The sequence below is a fragment of the Sceloporus undulatus genome, chromosome 1 (assembly GCF_019175285.1).
Source record: "Sceloporus undulatus isolate JIND9_A2432 ecotype Alabama chromosome 1, SceUnd_v1.1, whole genome shotgun sequence".
NCBI lineage: Eukaryota > Metazoa > Chordata > Lepidosauria > Squamata > Phrynosomatidae > Sceloporus > Sceloporus undulatus.
The window spans coordinates 26090530-26117144 of record NC_056522.1 but is presented as its reverse complement, the minus strand read 5'-3'; the positions used below and the strand labels follow the sequence as shown (position 1 = coordinate 26117144).

Sequence of the window (26615 nt, the reverse complement as noted above, 5' to 3'; positions counted from 1 at the left end):
ATTATTATTATTATTATTATTATTATTATTATTATTATTATTATTATTATTATTATTATGCCTCGCATGGAAATTTACCTTAGGTTACTTCCTGAAACTTATTTTTGCAGGACCTGAGACTGGATATACCTATTTAATATATAGAGACACATACACCACCAATCTGATTAAATCGGTGACAGAAACATTCCAGAAATTGGGTCTCTTGCACGACTTTTTAGGTACTCTGAACTGGCCTAAGGCACAACAGATTCTTATACAACGTAGTAAAGACACTGACATGCAATACTCCACATCTGCCACATGTTCTACCTGCTCCCCAAATGGTTTGGGACTGTGCTTCAACCCAAAGGGGGGCAAAATATTTGGAAAATTTAACAATCTCCAAATATCAGTTGGCATTCAGCAAAGGCCAGTTCAGCGTAATTCCTTCAGCTATGCTAGAGGGACGTTTCCATCAAATTGAATATAAGGATAGAATTTGTCAATGTGGAGAGTGCCAAGCAGAATCCATATCTCATATTCTTCTTTATTGTTTATTTTATAAGGATGATAGACTATTACCCCTTTATGAAATAGACATCCAGGCAGAACCTCTGAATGGTACCTGAAGTTTTTATTGGCAGATGAGGATAAAAAGATCACAGAGGAAGTCGCAAAGTTTATTTTCTCTGCTATAAAAATTCGCAAAGTCATGTGCTATAAAGGCGAGTAGTGATGTTCTCTCCCGGCTCAAACACTTATGGAAAATTGGGGTGGGTTGGATTATGAAGTGGTGAGTCTGTTAACAAAACCCTTGTTATAATGTATTTTACATGCCTGTTTATATGCTGTGTATGTACTACTCTTGCTGTTATTTAATTTGTTGCTGTTTTTGTTTTGTTTTGTAACTGCCTATGGTTTGTTGACTGAAATAAAGGCATTCATTCATTCATTATTTTTAAATAACAGCATCAGATCAGTATCTTTACATTCAAACCTTGGGGGGATTGGGTTGAGATTAGAAGGAGATAGGAGGTAATGGTACCATTACTGTTACTCTAACCCCTGTGGTTTATATTTCTTCCTTACTCCTCCCTTCCTATATTAAAGGATCTCAGGACAGCGTATAGGCAAAATCAACAGTAACAAATTAAAACAATTTAACATAATTTTTAAAACATATTTTTATTGTTTCCAAGTCATAAAATAAAACATAATGTATCAGTTCTTACATAGTTCATATCTCAACAAAACCATCTCTTCATATTTACAATTCTCTTCTCTAAGACCATAATATCGTCCTTAATATTTGTTACTTCCTTTACATTTCCCACTAGCTTCTATACTTGTCTAAAATTTTCTGCTACCATCTAGACCTTAAATTGTCTTCTCCCAGTGATATACCAGAATTAAAATGTCTAATATACCTCCTTGATGTGCTAATGCTCATATTTCTACATTTTGATTATATTAAAAACAATTTAACATAATAAGAATAATATAAATAGACCAAAATCACACTAAACACATTAACAAATTTAAGCACTTTTGAAAGATTAAAACAGTTTTAAAATTCCTGTGTATAGCATTTTGAAGGAAATCAGGCAGATCCAAATGCTTTAACAAATAGCCAGGTTTCTAGCTGGCACCTAGATGAAACCAGACCTCCAAAGAGAGAGCATTCCACAGTTTGGTGCCACAGCAGAAAAAGACCTCTCCTGTGCCCTCACACAGTATATTGACCTCTCTAATGTGAGGCAAAGGAGGACTCATTCAGCATTCCTAGATCCTTGGCCAAGCATATACAGAGAGAAAGAATATGGACCATCCTTTGCACCACAACCGTAGCTGTTGTTGTATCCTTATTATTTAGCTTAGAGGTCATGGGAGAGAGGGATTGGCTTGCAACCTCAGTATAGTCTTGAATGGCCACATTAGAATCTATCGGGAAATAATAATAATTATTATTTCTATCTCATCTCTTCAATAAAGATCGAGGTGGCTTACATCAATATAAAACCATAAAACACAGTAAAATAAATCCTACTATCTCCTCCTTCCTTAAACCAGTCCACATGATTACAATACAACAAATTATAATAAAATACAGTTAATAATAATTTATTTATTTAGAAAAGCAAGGAGAGGTAGATTAAGGCAGGGTCAAACTAGGTAATGCATGTTCTCAGTAGACCTGGACAGGTTGCTCATGATTGCCAGCAGATCACTGTTAACATTTGCAAATATAGGTTGAGTTTCCCTTATCTGGAACTCCAAAATCCCAAATATTCCAAAAACCAAAACTTTTTTCATTGGTGGCTGAGACAATAACATCTTTAGTTTCTGATGGTTCAGTGTACACAAACTTTGTTTCAAACACAACATTATTTTAAAATATTATATAAAATTACTGCACACTCTGAAGAGTTACGCTTGTTTCTTAAAGGCCCTGGCTGCCTGATACTGGACCTTTTTGTGAGGGGGCAGAATTCAGATTGGCAGGATGCCCCTCTGCATCTGGGGACTCTGTAAAAGCCATGTTTCCAAGAAGGTCCTGGAATAATAGACACTGGTCCAAAGCACACTGCAGAAATAATCCACTTTGAGACCACTTTAACTGTCCTGACTCAATGCTAGGGAACTCTGGGAACTGCAATTTTGTGAGACGTTTAGCCTTCTCTACTAGAGAGCTCTAGTGCCAAAATGAACTACAATTCCCAGGATTCCCTAGGACTGAGCCAGAGCAGTTAAAGTTGTTTCAAACTGGATTATTTCTGCAGTGTATTTTGGACCACTGATTCATTGGAGAAAGCTTCCTCCCTTCCTCTTGGCCAGAGGATGGATTAAGGCCAGAGAAGGTATAGTTGACAGCTGTGTGAAATAAACTGGGTTCATTACAAAATTCCATGGATAATGATCTTGTTCCCAGAGGTTATGATCTTGGTAACATTTTTGTGATTCTGCCTCATCTGTGCTGCCAAACCTTTCTTAATCCTGACCTTTCACCAAGATGTAAGGCACCAGCTAATTTCAGGTTTGTTGATAGGCAGACAACATTCAGCACAGCATTACCTGTTATAGTTGCTGTTGTTGACCTTTTCTCAAGTGATTTATTGGTTAGCATTCTGGCCAAATGTTCGTCATGGATATGACATGTTGGCTGACTTTATTGCCCAGTCTTTGATGAAACACTGTGCCGTTTTCCATTCTTTTGGGACAAATTATTTGGGGTTGGGAATTGTTTTACTCATGAATCACAACATAGATGGAGCAGTGGAGTCAAAAGAAGCCATTCTTCCAAGCTAGCAGTTCAGTGATACTGGGAATCAGCATCAGGATAGGATAAACAGAATTATCTGTTTGAATTAATAAATTTGTCTGTTAGTGGGGAAAATGTTCACTTCCTATGTATATAATAAATGACGAAGGAAATGTGTTCATAGATATTCCCTTTTTAACATACAATTTGGTACCAGAAGTAGAAATAATATGGAAAGTACAGGGATAGATTCCTATACCAAAGTATTTATTTAAAAATTCATAGTTTGTTCCAGAGGCTAGACAGAATGAATTTATGAATGGAAACAGGAAAGTATAGAAATGAAATAATCTGGTTACGTATGTCAAAGAACAGATTATGCTACACAGTTTACTGTTTGTTTGTTGTTTTTTAAGGAAATATGTTAGTGCTGGACTGTGCATAAGTATAGAAAAGCTGCTTCAGTAGAATGGGGATTAGTTTAGCCCTTGCATACACAGAGAAAAAGAGCACCTGAGAAAAGAGTGTGCAGCATTCTGCTGTTTCCACAGATGCTCCTGCTGTACATTGGTGCATGAATTCCCATGACATTAACATTCAGGCCTATGTATTGTTATTCCTTAGAGGTATGATCCATCTTGTGACTTAGGAGCACTGACATCATTGTGCAGAGGAACTACTGTAGGCAATACGGCAGTGGTTCCCAACCTGTGGGTCGGGACCCCTTTGGGGATCGAATGACCCCTTTATGGGGGTCGCCTAAGACCATTGGAAAACACCTATTTCATTACAGTTATGAAGTAGCAACAAAAATAATTTCATGGGTTTGGGTCACCACAACATGAGGAACTGTATTAAAGGGTCACGGCATTAGGAAGGTTGGGAACCACTCCAATACGGTAACAATGCCTGTATGGGAATTCCAGGCATATATACAAGGCTGTCTAGTCCTACTGCTACAGAAGTATGCATCTTCAACTTTTCTACTAGACGTAATGGAGGGGAAGAGGCATGATTCACAAGATTCATACACAATGCTTAAAATCTTGGCGATGAGATGTTCAGTGAAATTCCCAATCCTAGTATCTTGGACTGAATCAAATTATACAGCCAGTATATTCTAAAAATATGGGGATATCTGAAAAAGATAAGAGGGGGAGGCAGGATCTGCTTCCATAAAAAAGTGGGGTCCTGGCTTATTTTATCCTCTCTTAACTCTTCAATTTCATGCTCAAAAGCTCTCTTAACTACCTCGAAACACTTATGTAGATTATCTCTGCTCTCTGTCCTTATTGTTGTTGTTAACCAACTTCAAGTCAACCCTGATTCATGGAGAACCTGTGGACGATACATCTGCAAGTCTTCACTGTCTCCCACTGCTTTGCTTAGGTCCTGCAAATTCATACTTGTGACCTCCCTAATTGAGTCCATCCATCTGACTAATGGACTTCCTCTCTTTCTACTTCCAATTTCCTAGCATTATTGTCTTTTCCAGTGAGTCATGTTTTTTCATGATGTGGCCTAAGTACAACAGTCTTAGTTTCATCATCTTAACTTCCAGAGAGAGTTCAAGCTGGATCTGTTCAAGTCTTTTTGGCTGTCACAGTACCCTCAGCACTTTTCTCCAGCACCACATCTCAAATGAACTGATTTTCCTCCTACATATTTACTTTCTTCACTGTCTAGCTGTCACATCTGTACATAATGGTAGGGAATACAATGATTTATACGATTCTAATTTTAGTGATAATTTGTATATCTTTTCTAGCTCTTTCATGGCTGCCCTTCCCATTCCTAGTCATCTTCTGGTTTCAGTCTCCACTCTGATTGATGTTTGAACCAAGGTATGGAAACTCTTTTACTGTCTATCTATTGATCATGTAATCTCAGGATTGCAGTCTTTAGATAGCAAGGTGAAATCCAGGGTGAGAGACACGTGTTAGTAGTGGTCCCTTGTCTTTAGAATGCCCTTTCCCAGGACAGCTCATCTGGCAATTGTGATGACAGCATTCAGGTGGCAAGGTTTTATCGGGCTCTCTAGCAAACTTTCTAGTGAATCTAAATTTTGAGTGGTTGAGGCTGAACTACTGTCATCCTATAGTTTTATTGCTGGGGTGGGTTAGGTTTGTGTGCATCTCAAAGTTTTATGTGGTCATTTACCATCTTGTGTTTCCCTTCTGGCAGTCCTGAACTATTTAGCTGAATGCAAAGCCCAAACATTGATGAGGCAATTATTTATTTGGGCATTCAAATGTGTTTAGAAGGCTGGAAAGTGCATCTTGTGTTTGCTTAAAGAGCATCTCAGTCTCAGCCGGAAGGACAATGCAGTGGCTCTTCTAATTACAAATAGCCCTGGGAAAGGGCCAGCTCCTTTGCTCTTACAGCTAACCTTGTTGCCACCGCTGTATAGCAGTGCATTGGACTTTGTCAATTTATTTATCTTTGCAAGCCAGCTCCTCCAAGAGCAGATCCAATTTATTTATTTGCCAGTTTATTTAATTGCACAGTTGAGGTAGTCTGTTTTTTTGCCATTGCCTGTTGTTTTCCAGTCACAGAACTGAAATAATGAACCCACTTATCGAGATTGGATAGTCTACTTTGTTATCTCTCCCTGCTTCATTTTTGTTTTGTTTTGTTTATCTGTTTGGTTTGCAGTTGTGATTTGTATTCTTTCCTTTCTGGCAAAGACAGGGAACATTTGACACCCACACCACCATATGTTGGACAGCTACATCCAATCATCCCTCACCACTGGTTCTGCTGGCAAGCAAGAGATCCAGTCTAATAACATCTAGTAGGCCACATATTTCTCATTTCTGGTTTTGCTTTGTTTTGTTCTTCTAAAGTCCAGGCAAAAGGAAATCCTAGCTTTGCATCCACAAGAAAATGTGAAAGTGAGGAAGTTTCCAAAGTAGTAGAGGCTCATGAAGGGACTGTATTGCATATTCGGCTAAATGGGCTTTTTGCAAAACCTACAAAGCACAGACTACATCTTGGATTTTCAGTCAGCTCCCTAAGTTATCAGTGATAGGAATGACACTAATATACAAGCCACTAGCCAGGTGACAAAGAAAAGACAGAACTACTCAACACCTTCTTTGCCTCAGTCTTCTCCCAAAAAGACAACAGTGCTCACCTTGGGGAAAATGGAGCAGATAATACATAATGGAAAATGCAGTACAGAATTGGTGTGGAGACCTCACTAAGGTGTATTTATTCAGTCAAGAAAACCATGGCCTTGATTTTGCAAGATTCCTTGATGACTGAGGATCCTTGAGGTCTCTCATTTATAGCATTGTCATAAGACAGAGTCAACTTGGTGACAAATAACAACAGCAACAAAAACTATTCACCTTAATTTGGTTGGGTGAGTGGTACCTTCTGCTGCACTGGCCCAAGGAGGTATGGCGGTAGGAGAGCGGACTTGCGTTACAGAGGAAGGCGAGATCGATGCATCAGCTGACTTCTCAGGTGAATGCGACGGTCAGGAGTGCTTGCTATCAGCTTCGGCTGATACGCCAGCTGCGTCCCTACCTGGACCGAAAGGACCTAGAAACTGTTGTACATGCTTTGGTAACCTCTCGATTAGATTTCTGCAATGCGCTCTACATGGGGCAACCCTTGTACCAAACTCGGAAGCTGCAATTGGTGCAGAATATGGCAGCTAGATTGGTCGCTGGTAGTTCCAGGTCAGACCATGTAACACCTATTTTAAAAGATCTTCACTGGCTGCCTATTCGCTTCCGAGCTCAATACAAGGTGTTGGTTTTGACCTATAAAGCCCTAAATGGCTTGGGCCCAGGGTACTTAGAGGACCGCCTCTCCCCATATAATCCGCCTCGCACACTCAGAACTTCTGGGAGTAAACTATTGGAGGTCCCTAGATCCAACTATATACGGACCTCACAGAGGGCCTTTACTATTGCTGCCCCCTCCCTATGGAATAAGCTCCCTGCAGAGCTTCGCACCGCCACCTCGTTAGCTGTTTTTAAAAAACAGTTGAAAACATACTTGTTTCGGTTGGCCTTCCCACCTTAATTTGTCTATTTATTTTCCTGCCCCCTTTCTCCCATCTTCTCCCCCTCTTTTTGACCCGGATTGATGTCTCACTCTGCCCCTGATATGTGTATTTCCCATTTTATTGTTTTCCTGTTCCTGTTTTTGTTTTTGTAATAATGTTTTTAACTGTTATATTGGATTTTAACTTGTATTGTAATGTTTTTATAAATCTTGTAAGCCGCCCTGATCATTTTTTATGGAAGGGCGGGGTATAAATAAAGTTTATTATTATTATTATATCTATCTCTCCTTCCTGTCCCCCTCCTAACCAAAGGGACCTGAGGGTCATTCCAACCGTGCCACAAACCCTGTCTCTGCTCCTGTGCAATGCCAGGTCTATTAACAACAAGACCCACATCATCCACGATCTGTTGGAAGCTGGTAATTGTGACCTGGCTTGCATTACCGAAACCTGGCTTGGGCCTGAGGGGGATGCTGTGTGGGCGCAGGCCCTCCCTGCCGGGTTCTCGGTGAAGGACCAGACCAGGTTAGGTGGACGGGGGGGGTGTTGCCTTGGTACACAAGAACACTTTGTCTCTCACCAGGAACCACATCCGTCAAACTTCCTTTATCGAGTGTATTTACTTGACCCTGAAGGCTAGGGACAGTCTGGGGATTCTGTTGGTGTATCGGCCACCCCGTGCGCTAACGGACTCCCTTAATGAGCTGACACAGTTGGTTGTGGAGCTGATGCTGGAAACACCCAGGCTATTAGTCCTGGGTGACTTCAACATCCCCTTCGCGGCCAACTATATTCCATCCGGTGCGGCTCGGGAATTCATGGATACCATGACGGCCATGGGCCTGTCCCAGCTGATCGCAGGTCCAACGCATTTTGCGGGTAATACACTGGATTTGGTTTTTTGTACGGATGCGGAAAATTCGTGGGCGGAAATAACTAACATTTCCCCCCTGTCATGGACGGATCATTTCCTCGTGGAGGCAAAAATCAAGGCTTCTATCCAGATCCCCCCCCGGGGGTGGTGGACCTATTAGAATGGTCCACCCTCGAAGGCTGATGGAACCCAAAAGGTTCCAGGAAGCCTTAGAGGGGTACATGGTTGGAAATGACAGCGACTCTGTTGATGCCCTGACTGGTATCTGGGATACCGGTCTTTCTAGGGCTATACACAGTATCACTCCCAAGCGCCCTCTCAGGCCTGCTTCCAAACGTAAGCCCTGGTATACGGAAGATCTCCGGGCGAGGAAGCGGGTCCTGCGACGGCTAGAGCATCGCTGGCGGAAACACCTACGCTTAGCCGACAAGGCTCTCCTAGACCGCCTTTTGGAGGACTATGGAGAGGCGATACGAGCAGCTAAGAACTCGTTCTATGGTGCTCGTGTCGCGTCCAGCAGAGTTGTTCAGGGTAGTCAGGGAGCTAACTCAGCTCTCTCCTGCCCTGAACCAGATCCTTGAACCTTATAAGGCCTGCTGTGACCAATTTAACAACTTCTTCACGGATAAAACCTCTCAGATAAGTGAAGGTCTTAACGCCGGCATTAGGGCAGAACCTAGGGTAGAGGTATCCAGAGCCTCCGTGGACTCCATTAAACTGGATCAGTTTGAGTCGGTTAGTACCGATGATGTGGACAAGATCCTTAGAAGCGTTCGGAAGACAACCTGCTCTCTTGATCCCTGTCCCTCATGGCTAGCGGCTCAGGGGGGACCGGTGGTAACTTCAATGTTACACTGGATTATAAATACATCTCTGAGGGAAGGGCAATTTCCATCCAGCTTGAAATTGGCCATTGTAAAACCGCTGTTAAAAAAGCCCTCCCTCGACCCCCTGATGCATAATAATTATCGGCCAGTCTTGCTATTGCCATTTTTGGGGAAGGTGATCGAGAGGGCGGTTGCAATCCAGCTTCAATCGATCTTGGATGAAACGGATTATCTAGACCCATTTCAAACCGGCTTTCGGGCGGGTTACGGGGTTGAGACGGCCATGGTCGCCTTGGTCGATGATCTCCGTCTGGGCATCAACAGGGGAAGCGTGTCCCTGTTGGTGCTCTTGGACATCTCAGCGGCTTTCGATACCATAGACCATGGTATCCTTCTGGAGCGCCTGGCAGAGGTGGGAATCGGGGACACTGCGCTCCAGTGGTTCTGGTCCTACCTCTCTGGGAGGTTCCAGATGGTGCAGCTGGGAGACGTGTGCTCCGATAAGAGGGCCCTTACATCTGGGGTCCCTCAAGGAGCCATTCTGTCTCCCATGCTTTTCAACATTTACATGAAACCGCTGGGAGAGATCATCCGGAGACATGGGGCGCGGGGTTATCAGTACGCTGATGACACCCAAATAGTCTTCTCTATGTCTCCGACTGATGCAGTGACCGGGGATGGCATGTCTCCTCTCGTGGCCTGTCTGGAGTCGGTAATGGGCTGGATGAGGGAAAACTGACTCAGTCTGAATCCAGAGAAAACGGAGGTGCTCGTGATAGGTTCTCCTGGTCCGGGAATGGTGGTGGTTCCACCTGTCCTGAACGGAATCAAGCTTCCCGTGAAGGACTCAGTACGCAGCTTGGGGGTGCTCCTTGACTCGTCGCTCCACCTTACATCTCAGGTGGATGCGACGGTCAGGAGCACCTGTTATCAGCTTCGGCTCATTAGCCAGCTGCGCCCCTACCTGGGCCAGAGGGACCTTGAAACGGTAGTACATGCTCTGGTAACCTCGAGATTGGATTTCTGCAATGCGCTCTACATGGGGCAACCCTTGTACCATACCCGGAAGCTACAATTGGTACAGAATATGGCAGCCAGACTGGTCACTGGCATACCCAGGGCTAGTCATATAACACCTGTAATTAAAGATCTGCACTGGCTGCCTATTCGCTTCCGGGTGCAATACAAGGTGTTGGTTATAACCTATAAAGCCCTACATGGCTTGGGCCCAGGATACCTAGAGGACCGCCTCTCCCCATACAATCCACCCCGCACACTCAGAACATCTGGGCAGCAACTATTGAGGGTCCCAGGGGCAAGATTAGCCTCCACATCGAGGAGGACTTTCACCATCTCAGCCCCGACCCTCTAGAACTCGCTGCCCATAGAGCTCCGCTCGGCCACCTCCCTGGCCCAGTTCAAGAAGGAATTAAAGACCTTCTTGTTCAAGTTAGCATTCCTGGATACAGGCTCCAGTTAGGTCCCCCCCCCCCCCCCCGACAGCAGTGGCAAGCTGGCCAGAATTGGTTTTAATGTGGGTTTTTAATGTACTTTCTTTTTATTGTATTTGTAATGTTGTATTATGTTGTGCACCGCCCTGATTGTAAGAAGGGCGGTATAAAAATAAAACTTTTATTTTATTATTTATTTATAACATGTTGAGTCTATCCTAAACATAACACATGGGGGGCTCTGACCATTAGGCTCTACCCCTTTGAATCCATTCTATTTTTACTCTTCCTCTATTTCATGGAGAGAAAGTTAACACCCATAATAATCACTCTGTGCATTGAGCTTGCACAGTATTTATTTCTCTTCTTTTCAGGTTTTCTGCCCTGTCTTTCTACTGAAATGTCTTCTTTGAGGTGGCATGTGTGAAGATGGCAGTGCTGTGTTCCAGCTGAAAGCAGTGGCATGTTCCCAATAACCCCATGAAGTGTTCCATTATTAAAGAAGCCAGTGCAGTGCATTGGATGGGAGTGCAGGGCTTGTCAGATTGAAGTCCTCTAGGCAACTAGCAAGCAGGAACCAGAAGGTCAAACTGGGAGTCAGTGCCAAAAAGTTAGACCGTTGCCCAGGCAAAGCCCCAGCCTGAAGAGGAACTGTATACACTCCTCCTTGATAAGGAGAATCAGTAGCAAGGCTGGGTGAATGGAATCACTCCAATAGCTGGAAATGCTTTGTCAGCTAAGGAAATGTTCCAACCTGTAGTTGTGGTGACTCGCCACATAGGGCAACTATGTACAGAACTGTGCATTCCTAGTTCTAGTCCCAGTACATGGGAAGCCTTCAAGTACTGAGTCAGATTGTTAGCTCAGTACTGTTAGCATTGACAGATAGTGGCCCTTTTGAGCAGGGGTAGGCAACCTTTTTGAGCTGGGGGCCGGGTTGCTGTCCCTCAGACAACTGGGGGGCTGAAGCAAAAAAATAAATAATTAAATAAATTAAATAAATAAATAAACTGGGACAAATGTAGGACAAAATTTTCAAATGGTGGACACTTTTTTTAAAAAAAGTGAAGGACACGTGAAAAAATTTGCTGATTTTTTAAAAAACGTTAATATAAATGCATGTTTCTGAGGCTTCTATAGACAATTGCCCCTGCGCACGAGAGGCCAAATGCCCCGGTGGCAATCGGCAGCAGGACCGGGCTGGGGCCGGTCCCAAGGCCTCGCCGGGCCGCATCCGGCCCACGGGCCGCAGGTTGCCTACCCCTGCTTTTGAGTTTTAGACAGTGGTCTTTCTTAGCCGTGCCTGAAGATGCCAGGAATTTTGGCGTGCAAGGCAGGTGTTCTATCACTGATCTGCAGCCCTTCTCCTGACTTAGCTCTTGCACAACTATGGAATTTGTGGCTGAACAAGGATTTGAATTCAGCTAACACATTGGTTTTGGGCTACTCACTCTCACTCTCTCTCTTTTCCATCCCTCTCAGTCTAACCTGCCATGTAGGATTCTCATGAGGATGAAATGGGTTAATATTGTCTTTGCTACCATAGATCTTTTGGAAGATAAATATTATTCCTGGGTGCAAATAACTACATCACAGCAGCACTTGTATGAATTAGCTTTATATTTGACCAGACCATTGTTCTATCTGAAACAGGAGGAATCATAGAATCTTAGAGGTGGAAGAAACCACAAGGGCCAACTAGTCCAACCTCCTGCCATGCAGGAATACACAACTAAAGCACTCCTGAAAGGTACCCATCCAACCTCTGTTTAAAAACCTCTAAAGATAGAGAGTCCACTACCCCCTAAGGCAATTTATTCTACTGTTGAACAGCTCTTACATTTTAAAAAAGTTCTTACTAATGTCTATGTGGAAATTTGTTGTAATTGGGATCTATTGGTTTGTGATCTATTCTGTGAAGCAGCAGAAAACAAGCTTGCTCCATCTTCTACATGACATCCCTTCAGATGTTTAATGATAATTATTTATGTCACCTCTCAGTCTTCTGTTCTCCAAGCTAAACATATCCAGTTCCCTTAGTAGTTCCTCATAAGACTTGGTTTTCAGACCTTTGATCTTTTTGGTTGTCCTTCTCTGAACACATTCCAACTTGTTAATATCCTCCTTGAACTGTGGTATCCAGAACTGGACACGACATTCCAGGTGAGGTCTGATCAAATCAGAATAGTGGAGCACTACTACTTTCCTCGGTCTGGATGCTATGCTCTTTTAGATTGGTACTGTTGATGTATACTGGCAGCAGGGGATCTCCAGTACTTTTTCTTAGCCCTGCTTGGAAATGTCAGGGGTTAAACATGGAACTATCTAGGTTCAAAAACTTACACTGCCATTGAGCTATTGCCCTTCTCCAAAATAAGTTTGTATTTTCTACTCTAGCTAGAATAAGCTGTCCAGGATCTCCTCCAGTTCAATTACTGAAATAGTTTTAACTAAAGATACCAAGGATTGAACACAGGGCCATGTGTGGTCTACCACAGAACAGTGTTTTCATAAGGCCTCCATGGTGGTAGCATACCTGATGCCATTCTCAATGAGTCTATTGCTGAACCACAATTTCAACATGAATAATTTGCATCCCAGTTCAACATTCTTATTGTGTATAGTGCCACAATAGTTCTCCTGTATGAAAATTGCAGTACTGGCAACCAACAACATTTTGTACTCTTGCTACAAACTGTGGAACTCATCCATTATTTTCCTCAGTGTTTATTTCTTCAGTCAGCTCAGAGTACATTTAACTCAGTGGTAGTTCAGGGCCCAGGTCTGCTTCTCTAGAAGGCCAGTGTCAACACTTTGTCAAAGGTTTGCTCCTCTCAGCCTTGTTTCCATTAAAGGCAAGCTGGTTGAGACATCCTGATGAATGGATCAATACAGTGTTCTGCACCATGTGCCTGACAGAATCCTTCCTGCTGTGGTAGTGAAAGAAACTAAACGAATTAATCAAAGGCCTCATTAAATAGCAAAAGCTTACAGTCTCCCCCAGGGATCATCAAATGTAGACTGCCTGAAAGAGAGAAAGGTTTCTTGCTGTGAATCCTTTGACAACATTTCTTGATGGGAAATGAGTAGCAAATGGAATGTAAGATAACAGTGCTTCTTGAGTAGCTCTGGAAATCTGTATCTAGCTATACAATACAATGCCATAATCTGGCTGTTTTCCTAAAACATAACATATATCTACAATATACACTTAACCTAATGTCAGGGCTGTTTAAAAGTCAAATATCTTGTCAATAAAAGCCTAAATCTGTTGTATTTTGAAGCAGCTGGGAGTCTACTGAGAAATGATGGTTAGTGCTTCCACAGTACTGCAGTTCCTAGAGCTTTTCCAGAAAGCAATGATAGCTGAATCAGTTTCAAACCATACATTGTGAATGCAGGCTCTTGCAAAACATCTGGCATGTATGGCACATTCCATTGTTCAATTGTTGATCATCTTCACTTACATAAGTATAATGGGCTGCCAGAAACTACAGAAGAGCCCCTTGTTGTAGGCTTTTGAGATGGCAGGGTGGGGCATTCTACATATATCATTACCTCCTTTCAATGAGGTACACAGTGATAACTTTGTGAGGCTGGTAGCCATGTGCTTATCACTCACTGGGCTATTAATACAATGAAGCTTATAGTTTGGCAACATCATTGCTGTGAACAACAATGGCATCCCATGGGCAATGACAGAGCAGTTCTGCAAATTAGTTTCTGAATGCCTGCAGTGTTGTGCCTGTAGAAATGGGCACATGAGTGAGTGTTTACATCTGAATGCAGGAACAAATGTCAGCCTTGACTAATTGACTTTGGTTCATTTTGTCTTAATAATGTAACCTTTTTCATTTCCTGAAATTTAGCAGGTATCTTCTCTTTTTTTATATTTTTTTTCCAAAAATTTCCTTTGTGCTTTCAATATTTATATTTGCAAAAGACAGACAAACAGATAGATATTAGAAGGGGCCCAATAGCTAAAGCAGTTGCTTTCCATACATGTCATGCAGCTTATCCACAGGAACCAAGAGACAGCAATTTAGGACATATTTTTTACTTGTTTAGCAAATAAGCTTTCTCATAGTACTAACAAGCTTTTTAGAATGTCAGTTTCTGCCTGATTTCATTTAATCATTTTTTCTTGACTGCATAAATAACATTATAAGCTACTGCAATTATAAATCACATTGACTCTCTCTTGAATTCAAGGGCATGATTCTTCCATTGCATTTTATTACAACCTTCTTGTCCAGGAGAATGCTTGGAAAGGCACGCCATCAGGCATTATGGCCCGTTACCTAATTCAAGAAGGAAATGTTTCATACCCAGGTTTTCCTGTCAGAGCATCATGAACAAATGCCCTGTTGCAGGTGCAAGCCATGCAGATTGTGCCATCAGCTGGTGACCTTAGATGTTCTTCTGATGTTTGGCACATACTGAACTCATCAGTGGGTGGTGGGAACAAAAAGGAGAGGGAGTTTGTGGCAGCAGTCTTTGAAAACAGAACCATCCTTCTGTCTGAATTAGGTGATGGTGATGGTTTTCTTTTTTGTAAGAACAGCTGCTATATATACAAGACTGTATCTTTTGTTTGCCACACAAATGAATCAAGAACCAATTCTTTTAATTCCTTTTCCCCACCCCACTTTTCTTACTCACTGTGAGAAGGGCCTTCAAAAAACTCTGCCACTTGTGCTGATGTTTATATTTGTGTGAACAATCTCCTACTCTCCTTTCCAATAAAGGAAAACCAGGACATGTGTGGTCAAGAAGGCAAAAGTTATAAATGAGGAAGAGGACATGGGAGAGACTGCAAGAGCTTGCTTTTCCCTGAGTCTACTGGGAAGGGCACGATTCTGCCCCCTCCTGTCCACTTCCTTCTCCTGGGTAAATTGAATGCAAACTATTTTTAGACTTTGAACTCAGTTTGTACCAGCTGAAGTAAGCTGAGGACAAAGGTGGAAAGTGGGAAGAGGAGAGAGAAACTGGGGCATTTTTAAAGCCACCGAAAAAGTCAAACAATAGAGGATTCATCAGGACTGTTCTTGCCAAATCAGGACAGTTGGAGGGTATGCAGTTTTCAGTTAATTAACATCATTACTCCAGCAGCATGTATTCTAGTTCATGTGGTTGCTGTTGTTTTTTAACATAAACCACTCTTATTTCAGATCTCTCAATGATAACAGTTGTTTGATAAGGACACAGAGCTGAATCCCTTGCTTGTGTGTAATCACATCCTAAAACTGGAACTACACATTGTAATGAACACAAAGCAGCATTGTTAAATTGAGTTCTTCCCCTCACTAACCAGAGTACAATTTGTCTGTGTCTTGATGTCAAGGAGCATCTGCCAAGGTCTGAATCCCTTGCCAAGAGCCCTAACAAACCCTTTAGCTTCCTGGTAGTGTTCATCTCTTTGTATTTGAAACCTGTTTACCTGTGATCTCTAATCATACTGGGTTAAGGAGATGGAGCAGCAACTTCTACTTGCTTTCTGGTCTGTTGGTTATTTGAATTGGGGGTCAAAGGAATTAGTAAGCAAGTGGCCAATGGTGGACAGTGATATTGTGGAGGTAGGCTCACTCAGCAAGGAAAACTCATTGAAGGACTCATTTTGGGAGGAGCAGATTTTGCCCTCCCCCTCCTCCTCCTCATCCTTCCTCATTCCATCCCACTCAAATAAATCCCTGGAACAGCCTGATATTGTAGTGTGGGTTCCCCCAGCAGCAATGTGACACAGAGGTAGGAAAATGCACAGTCATGACAAATGCAAGATTTTTTACTCTGACAGAAGGGAAAGAGGAGTACTTAATCTGGGTTTGTCAATATTATTGTATTGGCATGTTTGTGGGAGCCCCAAGTTCTTCTTTGTGGTTTCTATGAATCACACAAATGGGTTATCTGTCACTATGCAGTGCATTATTTGGAAACTTCTTGAGCTCTTACATAAGTATTTTGGCAGTAGCCTCACCAACTCCCCATGCTTATGTCCCACCTAAATCCTTAGTTTCTTTTTGTCCACCACATCAGCAGCATCTGAGGAACACTTCGGAGCTAGCTCTTACTCAGAAATTCTACTTGTGTTTGATATAAAGTGACTGAATTGCATTTTGGTGTTGGTTTTCAGATTTCTTGGACTGTCAAATACATATTTGTTATAATACAATGTTTGTGGGAACCCCAGCCAGAGCACATGAGAGGACTGGGCATGGTCAGTAACCAGGAATAGTAGAAAAGGGGTGGGGATGGAATGCTGATGAGAGGTAGTGAATGGCTGACCAGATCTGTGAGTAAGAGCAGTCCTTTTAGGAAGGTGGATAGACTGCAACATTTTGTGCCTGATCCCATTTGTCCCAGATTCTACACAAGTCACATAGATGAATCTTCATCCCTGGTCAAAGCAGAGAGAGGAGCTTCACCTTGCCCACAAGCTACAAGTTGCCAGCCCTTGTGTCTCAGTAATGTCAATTCCAGTCTTAGTATTGAGGTCATTATTATTCCTACAGGGTGCCTCAGTGTAAAGCTGTAGATGGGGGAGTGTGGTGAAGCCATATGATTCTTCATGGATGCTTTCTTCATTCGTGCACATGACCCCATAGGCCTTAGTGTATTCCCACATCTCGCTCATCAAGCTGTTCTGAGCAACGACTTTTCTCCCCTGAGTCACTGCACCATCTGACTATGTTTCCTGGCTGAGTTCTCAATGCTTCACCTGGTCCGTGCTTTTCCGCTGTAGGCGCAACAGTATATGTAAGAACAGAAATTGTCAGAGCACTGAGAGAAGTCAAGGAGGGAAGAGAGGCAGGAGCACCTCATCACTTTGCTTCCTTTGCCCTCTATGAACGGGAGGAGCAAGGGTTCACTAGAAAGCCTTCTGTGTGTGTAGGCCAGCAGTGTGAAAGGGGGTATCTTTTGGGCTCAAGCACCTGATTGATCCAGTCGGGAGCCTTTTCCATTTGACATCTGAGAGCTCATCCAGACTGGTGAAAAGCCTTGAGATATGGAGCGAGTTGTCCTTTTAGGGGTGGGTGTATATGTGTCATATATCAAAATGATGCACGTCCCATCCTACTCTATATCTAATGAAGTCCCCAGACCAGCTATGACTTTTAAAACCCAGGGAAGGAGGTATTTCCTTTTTTAAAAAAGTACCCAGAGATTCTGGTAAGGGCAGGGGTTGTCTTATATTTAGGGTCCTTCATCTCAGTTCCTGCAATACTTCTAGACTAGTGGTTTCCAAACTTTGATCCTCCCGATATTTTGGACTTCAATTCCCAGAATTCCCGACTGTTGGCCAAGCTGTCTGGGACTTCTGGAAGTTGAAGTCCAAAACATCTGGAGGACCAAAGCTTGGGAATCACTGCTCTAGAAAGTCCTTGATGATGTGTTGCATTTGAGACGAAGGGGAGGGAAGAAAATACTTCCCACACTGTAGTTAACCACAACACCCACAGGGCAGTGCAAACTATATTTACAGCATGCCTGGGCAGGAATGGCAACATTCACTAGGAGGTGAACAACAGAGGAATACAATAGTTCGTTCCATTGATTATCTGGAGAAGCCCTGAAAGATGTTCTCCCAGACAGCTCTGTATTCTGGTTTACCTTGTTTATACATTGATATCTATTGAAACATGAGCTAGAAAGAGATGGTAAGCTGGAGAATGTGCATATCTTTAAGTCCATAGTGCCTTTGGAGTGCTCGGGAAGGGACTGCTGACTTTCATACAGTGTCCTGTGTGTTCCCATCAAGACTGCAATGCAAAAAATTTGCATTTACCTTTAAATCATCTGATGCAGCAAGAGATAAAGCACCTGCAATTTCTCACTGCTTTTCATCTTCCTTTCCTCCACAACATTGTTCTAAGTTGCTAGAAGCAGGGCAAACAAATTTATTACATGGTAGGTAGGAAAGTGCAGAGACACACATGCTAGGGTGGGATGAGCTACATAAGAAATTTAAATATATATGAATACTATCATGGGCTGCATCTACACAGCAGAATTAAGGTAGTTTGGCATTGTTTCAACTGCCATGGTTCATTGCTGTAGAATTCTGGGATTTGTAGTTTTGTGAGATATTTACCTGTCTCTGCTCTGGTGCCACAACAGACTACAAATCCCAGGATCCCTTAGCATTGAACTACAGCAATTAAAGCGGTGTCATACTGCATTAATTCTGCAGTGTGGCAGTAGCCATAGATTGTACACGGGTAATCCTGATTGGAAAGTAAGGAGATATTATCTGAAATCCTCTTTCTAGCCTATTACTAGTTCCCCACAGTTAGGGTTGTCATGTCCTGCCGGCAGGCAGGACATTCATGCTTTTTGCGGTACTGGGATGGTCCCATCCCGGTTCCTGCCAAATCCCGAGTTTGACGCTGGCTCCGGGGCCTGGCCTGCTGATGCGGCCATTGCCCCGACCACTGATGTGGCTGGGTGACCAGCCAGCCAGCCCCCCACCCACCTCCTCCTCCGCTTCTGCGATGTCCGCGGCTGCACTGCCCGAGGCAGTTGCCTTGGCTGCAGCAGCTTGTGCGCGCTGCACTTGTGCAGGGCTAATTAGGAGCAGCTCCTCCCCTTGAGGCTGGCTGGTCAATAGGAGTTTCCAGCCCCAGTCTGCTATTGGCCAGCCTCAGAAGCTTCAGAGGAGGAGGAAGCTTCAGTGGAGGCAGAAGAGGAGGCGGAGAAGGAAGAGGAGCACTGAGAGCCTCTGGCTCTGGGCCAGGGGAGGGGAAAGGGCCATTTCCTGGCACCATTTGGTGCCCAAGATGAGGAGGAGGAGGAGGAGGAGGAGGAGGCGGCACCGAGGAGGAGGAGGTGGGTGGCCATTTCCACAGTGTGTGTTTTCCCCATGTGTATTACTTGTGTGTTTTTGTGGTTTTAATGCCAACAAGTCTGCCTTGTTTTAACAATGATAGTGATGGTGATGATGATGGTGATATTGATATCAGCAAGCCTCTGAGGCATGCGCTCACTCTTTCTGAAGCCCAGACAGTGTGACTTTCCAAAGTGCATTTTTTGTGTGTTTTTGTGCTTTTAATGCTAACAAGACTGCCTTGTTTTGACAATGATAGTGATGATGATGGTGGTGATGTTGATACTCTCTGAGGAATGGCCAATGTAAGTTGCTCTGAGTTTTACAAACTCATGCGCAGTGAAGAAAAATCAAAGTCCCTTAACCAAGTACACTTCTGAGAGGTACAGTTGGTGTCAGAAACCTGAAACCGAGGGCAAATCCACTTCTTGTTAAACCACCTTGACATGTTCAATATGCATAGCCATGTTAAACCATGTTAAGTGTTAAACCCAAAGGGTTTGGTTATGCAATAAGCCTCTGAAATATGCAAGAGGCCATGTTAAATAAAGCCATGTCCAATGCCCAAATGTGTATTGTGTGTGTTTTGGAATGGGGGGTGGGGTTGGCCAGAAAAGGAAGTATATTTCTGCCATCTGTCTAGGAATAATGCCAAAATGTCCTCCATTTTTAGCATGCCTAAGAAACATGTGTTTATATCAATGCTTTTGTAAATTATGAATTTTTTTTAGTTCTAAAAATATGTCCTACATTTGGGGCTAAATTTTGTCCTACATTTTTTACATTTGTTCCGGTTTGGAGGTTGACAGTTATGGCAACCCTACCCACAGTTTCCATTTGGTCAACTCACAGGCCTGGTCTAGAATCCCAAGAATGTTCCTGTGTTTCTAATATCCCAAAATAAGTTTTTTAAAAAAAGAAATCCTTGGGAAACAGTGATCTTTCAGGCAGGCTTTGAACAAAATCCAAACATGAAGGAATTAAAACTGAGGTCAGGAGAGGGGAAGCCCTCCTCCTTTTACAGGATGATTAGGTTGTTTGGCTCTGACAATAAAATTATGTCTCCTGGATACATATAGTAAAATATAGTTCAAATGTCGACATGGCTGTTATTTAAACAGACTTTATGAAACTCGTATGTGCGTGTAGCCAGATATAGTTTTTCCTTCAGGGATTTGACTGTGTCAGCAACAAAAATGTAGCAGAAGATGCTGTCTGCAGTTAGGACACCATATACACTGGACATTCTCCTAATTGTCAGGTTGTTTTTAAAATCATCAGCAGAACTAAGTGGTAAAACTTTTCCTTGGCTGTGTAACCTTGAGCTGAAGGCTTGAACACTGAGAAAAGAAAAAGGAATATTTACATAAAGTAAACTAGGAGAAGGGTGAGGGCACTTCTCAAAAAGAAAGGCTCAGCTTGGAATTCGAGAAAGGTTACTTCTTTGGACTACTACTCCCAGAATCCACTAGCTAGTAATCACCATCATCATCATCATCATCATCATCATCATCATTTTATCACACCTTTCTCCTGATAATGGGGCAATACAAATTAAAAACACTATAAAAACATTAGTAAAAGGTTTAATATAAGCTTGAAAAAAATAAGTAAACAATTTACATATGGAGTTAAGTGTGGCCATGCTGGCTGGAATATTCTGGGAGATGTAGGTTAAAGAAGTCAGCTTTTTCAAACATTAGGCCAAACTAAGTACCCAACTGCTGTCTCAGGTGCTACAGTCCAGAAAATAGTTCACCACGTGATTCTACCAATTCAGAAAATAATTCACATTATTTGGGGAAATGGTTATAACGGACATACTTTTCAGATAAAAGAGTGAGGTTGTATCCCACGCATCTTCAGTTGGAAGGATCATCTGATTAATGACACGAAAGTTTCCTTTCTGTGAGAAAGGAGGAGTGATACCTGGGGAAATGGTACCGCTTAGTAGAGGCAGTAGTCAGGTAGATAAACAAGTAGGCCAACCAATATAAGGCAGATTCCTTACTCCATTTCTTCCAAGTGACATTTTCCATTTGGAGTTGTTCCTGTATACAGTGGGTCCCCAGTAGCCATTGGGGTTTAGTTCTAGGACCCTCGTGGATACCAAAATCCATGGATGCTTAAGTCTCATTAAATACAGTGACATAGTAAAATTGTGACGCTTATGTAAATTGGCAAAATCAAGGTTTGCCTTTTGGAATTATATATTTGAATATTTTCAAGACGTGAATGGTTGAATCTGTGGATAAAGAATCCTTGGCTACGGAGGGCTGATTGTATAAAGTACATGATTTGAATTGTTTGTTCCTTGCAAAGGGTGGTCCCATATTTTGTGTATCTTGTATCGTGCCAAGCTTAGAGAGGATCTTTGTCTTTGTTGATGTTATGGCATGTTACGATACATGGCTAGGTTCAATACATGAACACCTCCCGATTTCTCTACATTTGAAGGCCGACAGCTGAACTCCTGGACTTAACCACTTGTAATAGGTGGTTGAGTTCTATGCATGATATTTGATCAGTGATGGCATTCAATCAGTGATGGTTTTGTATGTAAAGAGATCTTGTAACATGTTTGAGACTAACTAAAAGAAAGAAGGTGGCAGCATGAGCTTTCCTAGACTTAAAACTACTTCCTCAGATGCATTTGGTGGAGTGGAAAACCCAAGACAGTCCTATATATGCGATTAGTGTGTGAGAATGTCAATTCAACTTCAAAATCCTTTGTATATGGAAATGAAGTGACAAGTCCAGTATTAACAATTGTCCTTAGTGGACAAAGGCAGTGGAAGCTGTAGCCTCTTTCTTTCAGTTAGTCTCAGAGGTGGTCCAAGATCTCTTTGCATACTGATTTTACAGACTAACATGGCTATATCTTTGAATTCTACCAATGATGGTTTTGATAAGCGATAATCAGTGATGCAGGTCATTGCTTGATTTTGCAGTTTTCAGGTTATGAGCATGCAAGCACTATGTCATAAATCATTTGCAGTTTTGTAGTGATCTCGTTTCAGGCTTTACCATGACTTCTTTCTGGTAAACCATTAAACTATGTTGAGCACACCACACACAAGACTTGGGGAGAAAAGGAATTGATGCACACCAGTGAGCAATACTATAAAATATGGTGCAGTTCTCTAATATCATATGTTGTGGGTGGTTGGGCCACCATCCCATCAAACTGCATGTAATATTTATAGGAAGATTTTAATTCTTTATCTTCACTTTGAGTTGACACTCCCTCTCCCTCTCTCTCTTTCTCTTTTAAGCATGTAATAGAAAATACAGAGCTATATATAATTCAGTAATGTCTCTTGATGCATAAAGAGTTATGATTTATGAAACATTTTAGGTTAAGGAAAGATAAAGAAGTGCTCCCATAGGGTTTGGAGACATGGCAAAACCAAGGGCCTGAAGGTTGATGCATTCTTGCTTACATCTTTTTGCATTTTCTAGTACTTGCTACAGCTGAAAGGTTGGTTTTAAGGATCTGGTTTCCTGTAAATTATATGCAAGAGGTCATCAATAATGAGTGAGAGAAATAAGATTACTGAGAATAGAAAACTATAAGCAAAATTAATACCCACCTCAGTTAGCTTTACTTTGTCCAGGTGGCATTGACTCGGATAATCCTAAGAAACTACAAAACTCTAAGACAAAATTGGCTTGTAGAAAAAGTAAAGCTTTCCAAATGCTGCTGGACTACAACTTCCAACAGCTGAAGCCAGTGTAGTCAAGGGTGAGGAATGCTGGGAAATGAAGTCCAACAAAATCTGGATGATTGCAGTTTGTCCATCCCATTCAGTGCTGTGGAAGGTACTTCCACATGGAATGATGCTAGATGACTGGGATGAATACAAAGCTAGGAAAAGGTGCTTCTTTGGACTATACCTTCCAGAAACTCCCAGCCGTATGACCATTATCCACTGTGACTAGGGAGTTGTAATCTAAGAATATTTTCCAAGTTTGTCTTGGGCCAAGGATATACCAAGTGTGACTCTGGGGCTGCATGTGATCCCACAGGCTATTTTTGCAGCTCTCAGCCCATCCATCCCTGTACTGCCCTTTTTGTGGTCAATGCCTCCCCCCCCCCCCCCCCCCCCCCCCCCCCGCCTTCGTTGTCTCTCCTGGAAGCTTCACCTGCAGTTCACCTTTTAAAAAATTAGCATAATGTAAAAAATAAGATAAAAATAAAACCTGTTTGTCAAAACCAGAAGAAGACTTTAGGCTGCTTTCAAGGTTTTTTTCCCCTCTTGATTTCCCCTCTGGAATTTTTGACAGACCATATGAACCCTGTGAGATGTCAGGGATAGAAAATTGTCCACTGAACCCATCACAGTTGTCCACCTTGTTGTAGTGCAAACATCTTTTCCAGTGTTTGCCAAATCCTGCCAGAATGTATAAATCCAAGAATATTTTTCCTGGCTGTGATTGAAACACATACACACACACGTTGCCCAGTACAGTACTATTTACTTTGGTCACCAGCAGCTTTCCAGTGTCTCAGATCATAGACCATCCTCTGCTTGCTGATCTTGTTCACTGAAATTTCTGACAGTTGCATGCAAAGCATGGACTTATTACTGAGCTGTGAATCCATTCCTATATCATGCAGCCATGTTGGCAAGTCTAATCAGCCCTCCCCTGGAATATTGTGTCCAGTTCTGGTCACCACAATTCAAGAATGATGTTAAGAAACTGGAGCGTGTTCAGTGTAGAGCAACCAAAAAGTGAAAGGTCTGGAAACCATGCTCAATGAGGAGCTGCTGGGGGAGCTGAGTATGTTTAGCCTGGGACAGAAAAGGTGAAGAGGTGACATGTTTAAACATTTGAAGGGATGTCATATTAAGGATGGAGCAAACTTGTTTTCTGCTGCTTCAGAGACTAAGACACAGAGATGTGGCCTCAAACAACAGGAGTCAACTATGGAACACCCTTGCTCAGAGAGTGATGAAGTCTTCTTCTTTAGAGGTCTTTAAACAGCTGAAAGGTCATCTGTTGGGAGTGCTTTGATTTTGTATTCTTGCATGGCAGGTTGTTTGATTGTGTGTTCCTGCATGGCCCTTGTGGTCTCTTCCCATTTTATGATTCTGTGATCACATGCGTGCCTGTCATGCTGTGTTTATTTGTTTGTTTCATTTTTACACCTCCTTTCTTCCAGAAAGGGACCCAAGGTGGCAGCTATTCCAATTGGCTCACACAGGGACGTAGCCAGGATTTTGGGAAGGGAAGGTCCAGACTAAGTGCCACCATTATAATGGGGCTTGGGTGCAGCGGCGCAGCAGCACACACCATTCATTTTTCTAATGGAAGGGGGGGTCCGGACCCCAAGATCCCCCCCCCTTGGCTACGTCCCTGGCTCACAAGTGCTGTTACAATTATGTGAGTTCATCCATCTCATGCAGCCATTCCCGTGCAACTGCAGCTATAGAGGCAAAGGATAATAGGATATCTGTTCAGTACTCACTCCTAACAAACCTATATAGCCTATATAGTCTAGTTATCATATATAGGCTATATGGTCTAGTTATATATAGTGGGTTATATACAGTAGTTTAACAATCATTTTCTGTAGATATTCCAAGCTTTGCATCACAGATTACCTGGATACACAGCTACTAGTAGATGATGCTATGCACTGTCTTTCTTCCCTGCTCATTGCTGATGTCTCTTTTTATCATTCACTAGGCAAAATAATTCAGTTTTCCTTTATGTACGTGAATTGCCCTGGGCTAGCTCAGCCTGCATTAGGATGCCCTTTTCAGCCCATGTGAGAGCAAGCTAAGCTGAAGAGGATAAAGAATTTTGAGAGCTCTTAAAGAAAAAGAGGGATTGAAGAGAGACAAAAGAAAGAACAAGAAGATCACTATGGAGTTTGAAGCTAACAATTTTTGTGGAATTTCTTGAAAATGCAGGTTTTTCGTGACATATACCCAGCTTCTATTGTGTGATGAGGCTGCAGTACAAAAAATCAGATATTTTGTCATAACAACCATGTATCTGGGGACAGTGGCAGCACTGAAGCCTGATATAATTGTGGAAGTGATTGACAGTCAATTTAAAGTGTGCAGAAATAGCATGTGGTACAACCCTTTCTTAGATCAGACCACTTTACCCTGCAGATGGTATGCTTCCTCTCATAAAATGCTCCCTACCTGTAGAGAGCAAAAATGCCAGGAGACGGGCTTTTCTTTTGCTTTCTCCTTGACATGCTGACTTCGCACACAGAAAGCATTTTTGCATCAGTTTGAAAAATGACATTTCCCCCCACTTTCATGCTATGTTAGTGCAGTCATGGAGGACTGTAGCATATTGCATTTGAACAGTGTTTAATTGGTGTATTAAAGACAACATATCAAGTGTGATAAACTCATGGAGCTGAGGATTTTGGAAGCAGAGCAGGTCAGTTCCATGGTATGAGAGCAGCTACCAAGAGAGCTCTGTCTCACTTTCCCACCAGATGGTCCTCTGATGGTGGGAAGACCAATGCTTAGTCTGTCAGTTAGTTTATATTACTGCTAAATGGCATAATCCAATGTATATCTAGAAGGCAATGTCACTTGAAAGTCCTGTATCCAGAGTCTGTAATGGATTGGATGCAAACAAACAGAAGCTTCATCCAGCCAATGCAGAAGTACTCCTAGTGAGAGGCGGGGCAATTTTGTTTGGTCCATGCTTTCAAGCAAATCAGGGTAACCTGTGTTTCTTGGTCTAATAAACAGTTGCACTTCTCTGAATTTTGCTCTGTATTCTCAGCTCTAAAATAGCATACAAAAATGCATAGAATCATAAAGTTGGAAGAGACATCAAGCAACATCCAGTCCAACCCTCTGCCATGCAGGAACACACTATCAAAGCACTCCCAACAGATGGCCATCCAGCCTCTGTTTAAAGACCTCCAAAGAAGGAGATTCCACACCACTCTCTTAGAGAGTGTGCTCCACTATCAAACAGCTCTTATTGTCAGGAAGTTCCTCCTAATGTTTAGGTGGAATCTCTTTACCTATAGCTTACATCCATTGTTCTGTGTCCTGTTCTCTGGAGCAGCAGAAAATAACCTTGCTTCATCCTCAGTATGGCACCCCTTCAAATACTTAAACAGGGATATCATTATCACCTCTTAATTTTCTCTCCTCCAGGCTAAACATACCCAACTCCCTAAGTCTCTCCTAATATGGTATATATTGGACAAAGTTATGTACAAAAATACATGTAATATGGAAAGTACTACAAAATGCAAAGAAAGTGTGTATTTTAAGTTGACCAGTATTGCAGTCTGAAATGGACATAGGAACAGAGACTGATTCATGAGTCTAAATCATCAAAAGGGATATCAGGGAGCAAAGTGTCAGCATATATGGATGAGATTATACT

General features: G+C 42.4%; 1 protein-coding gene across 6 annotated transcripts in view; it reads left to right on the top strand.

Moving 5' to 3' along the window:
- Positions 1-26615, top strand: part of TTC7A (tetratricopeptide repeat domain 7A) — a 290642-nt gene that overhangs the window by 249168 nt on the left and 14859 nt on the right. Inside the window, exon 21 of one of the 6 annotated variants that reach the window (XM_042476247.1) lies at positions 10789-10882. The exons of the other annotated variants lie outside the window; for them this stretch is intronic. Coding sequence (XP_042332181.1) covers positions 10789-10827 — 39 coding nt within the window. The 3' untranslated portion in view covers positions 10828-10882. Of the gene's footprint in view, positions 1-10788; positions 10883-26615 lie in introns of those variants that run through there. 6 annotated transcript variants of the gene reach the window in all.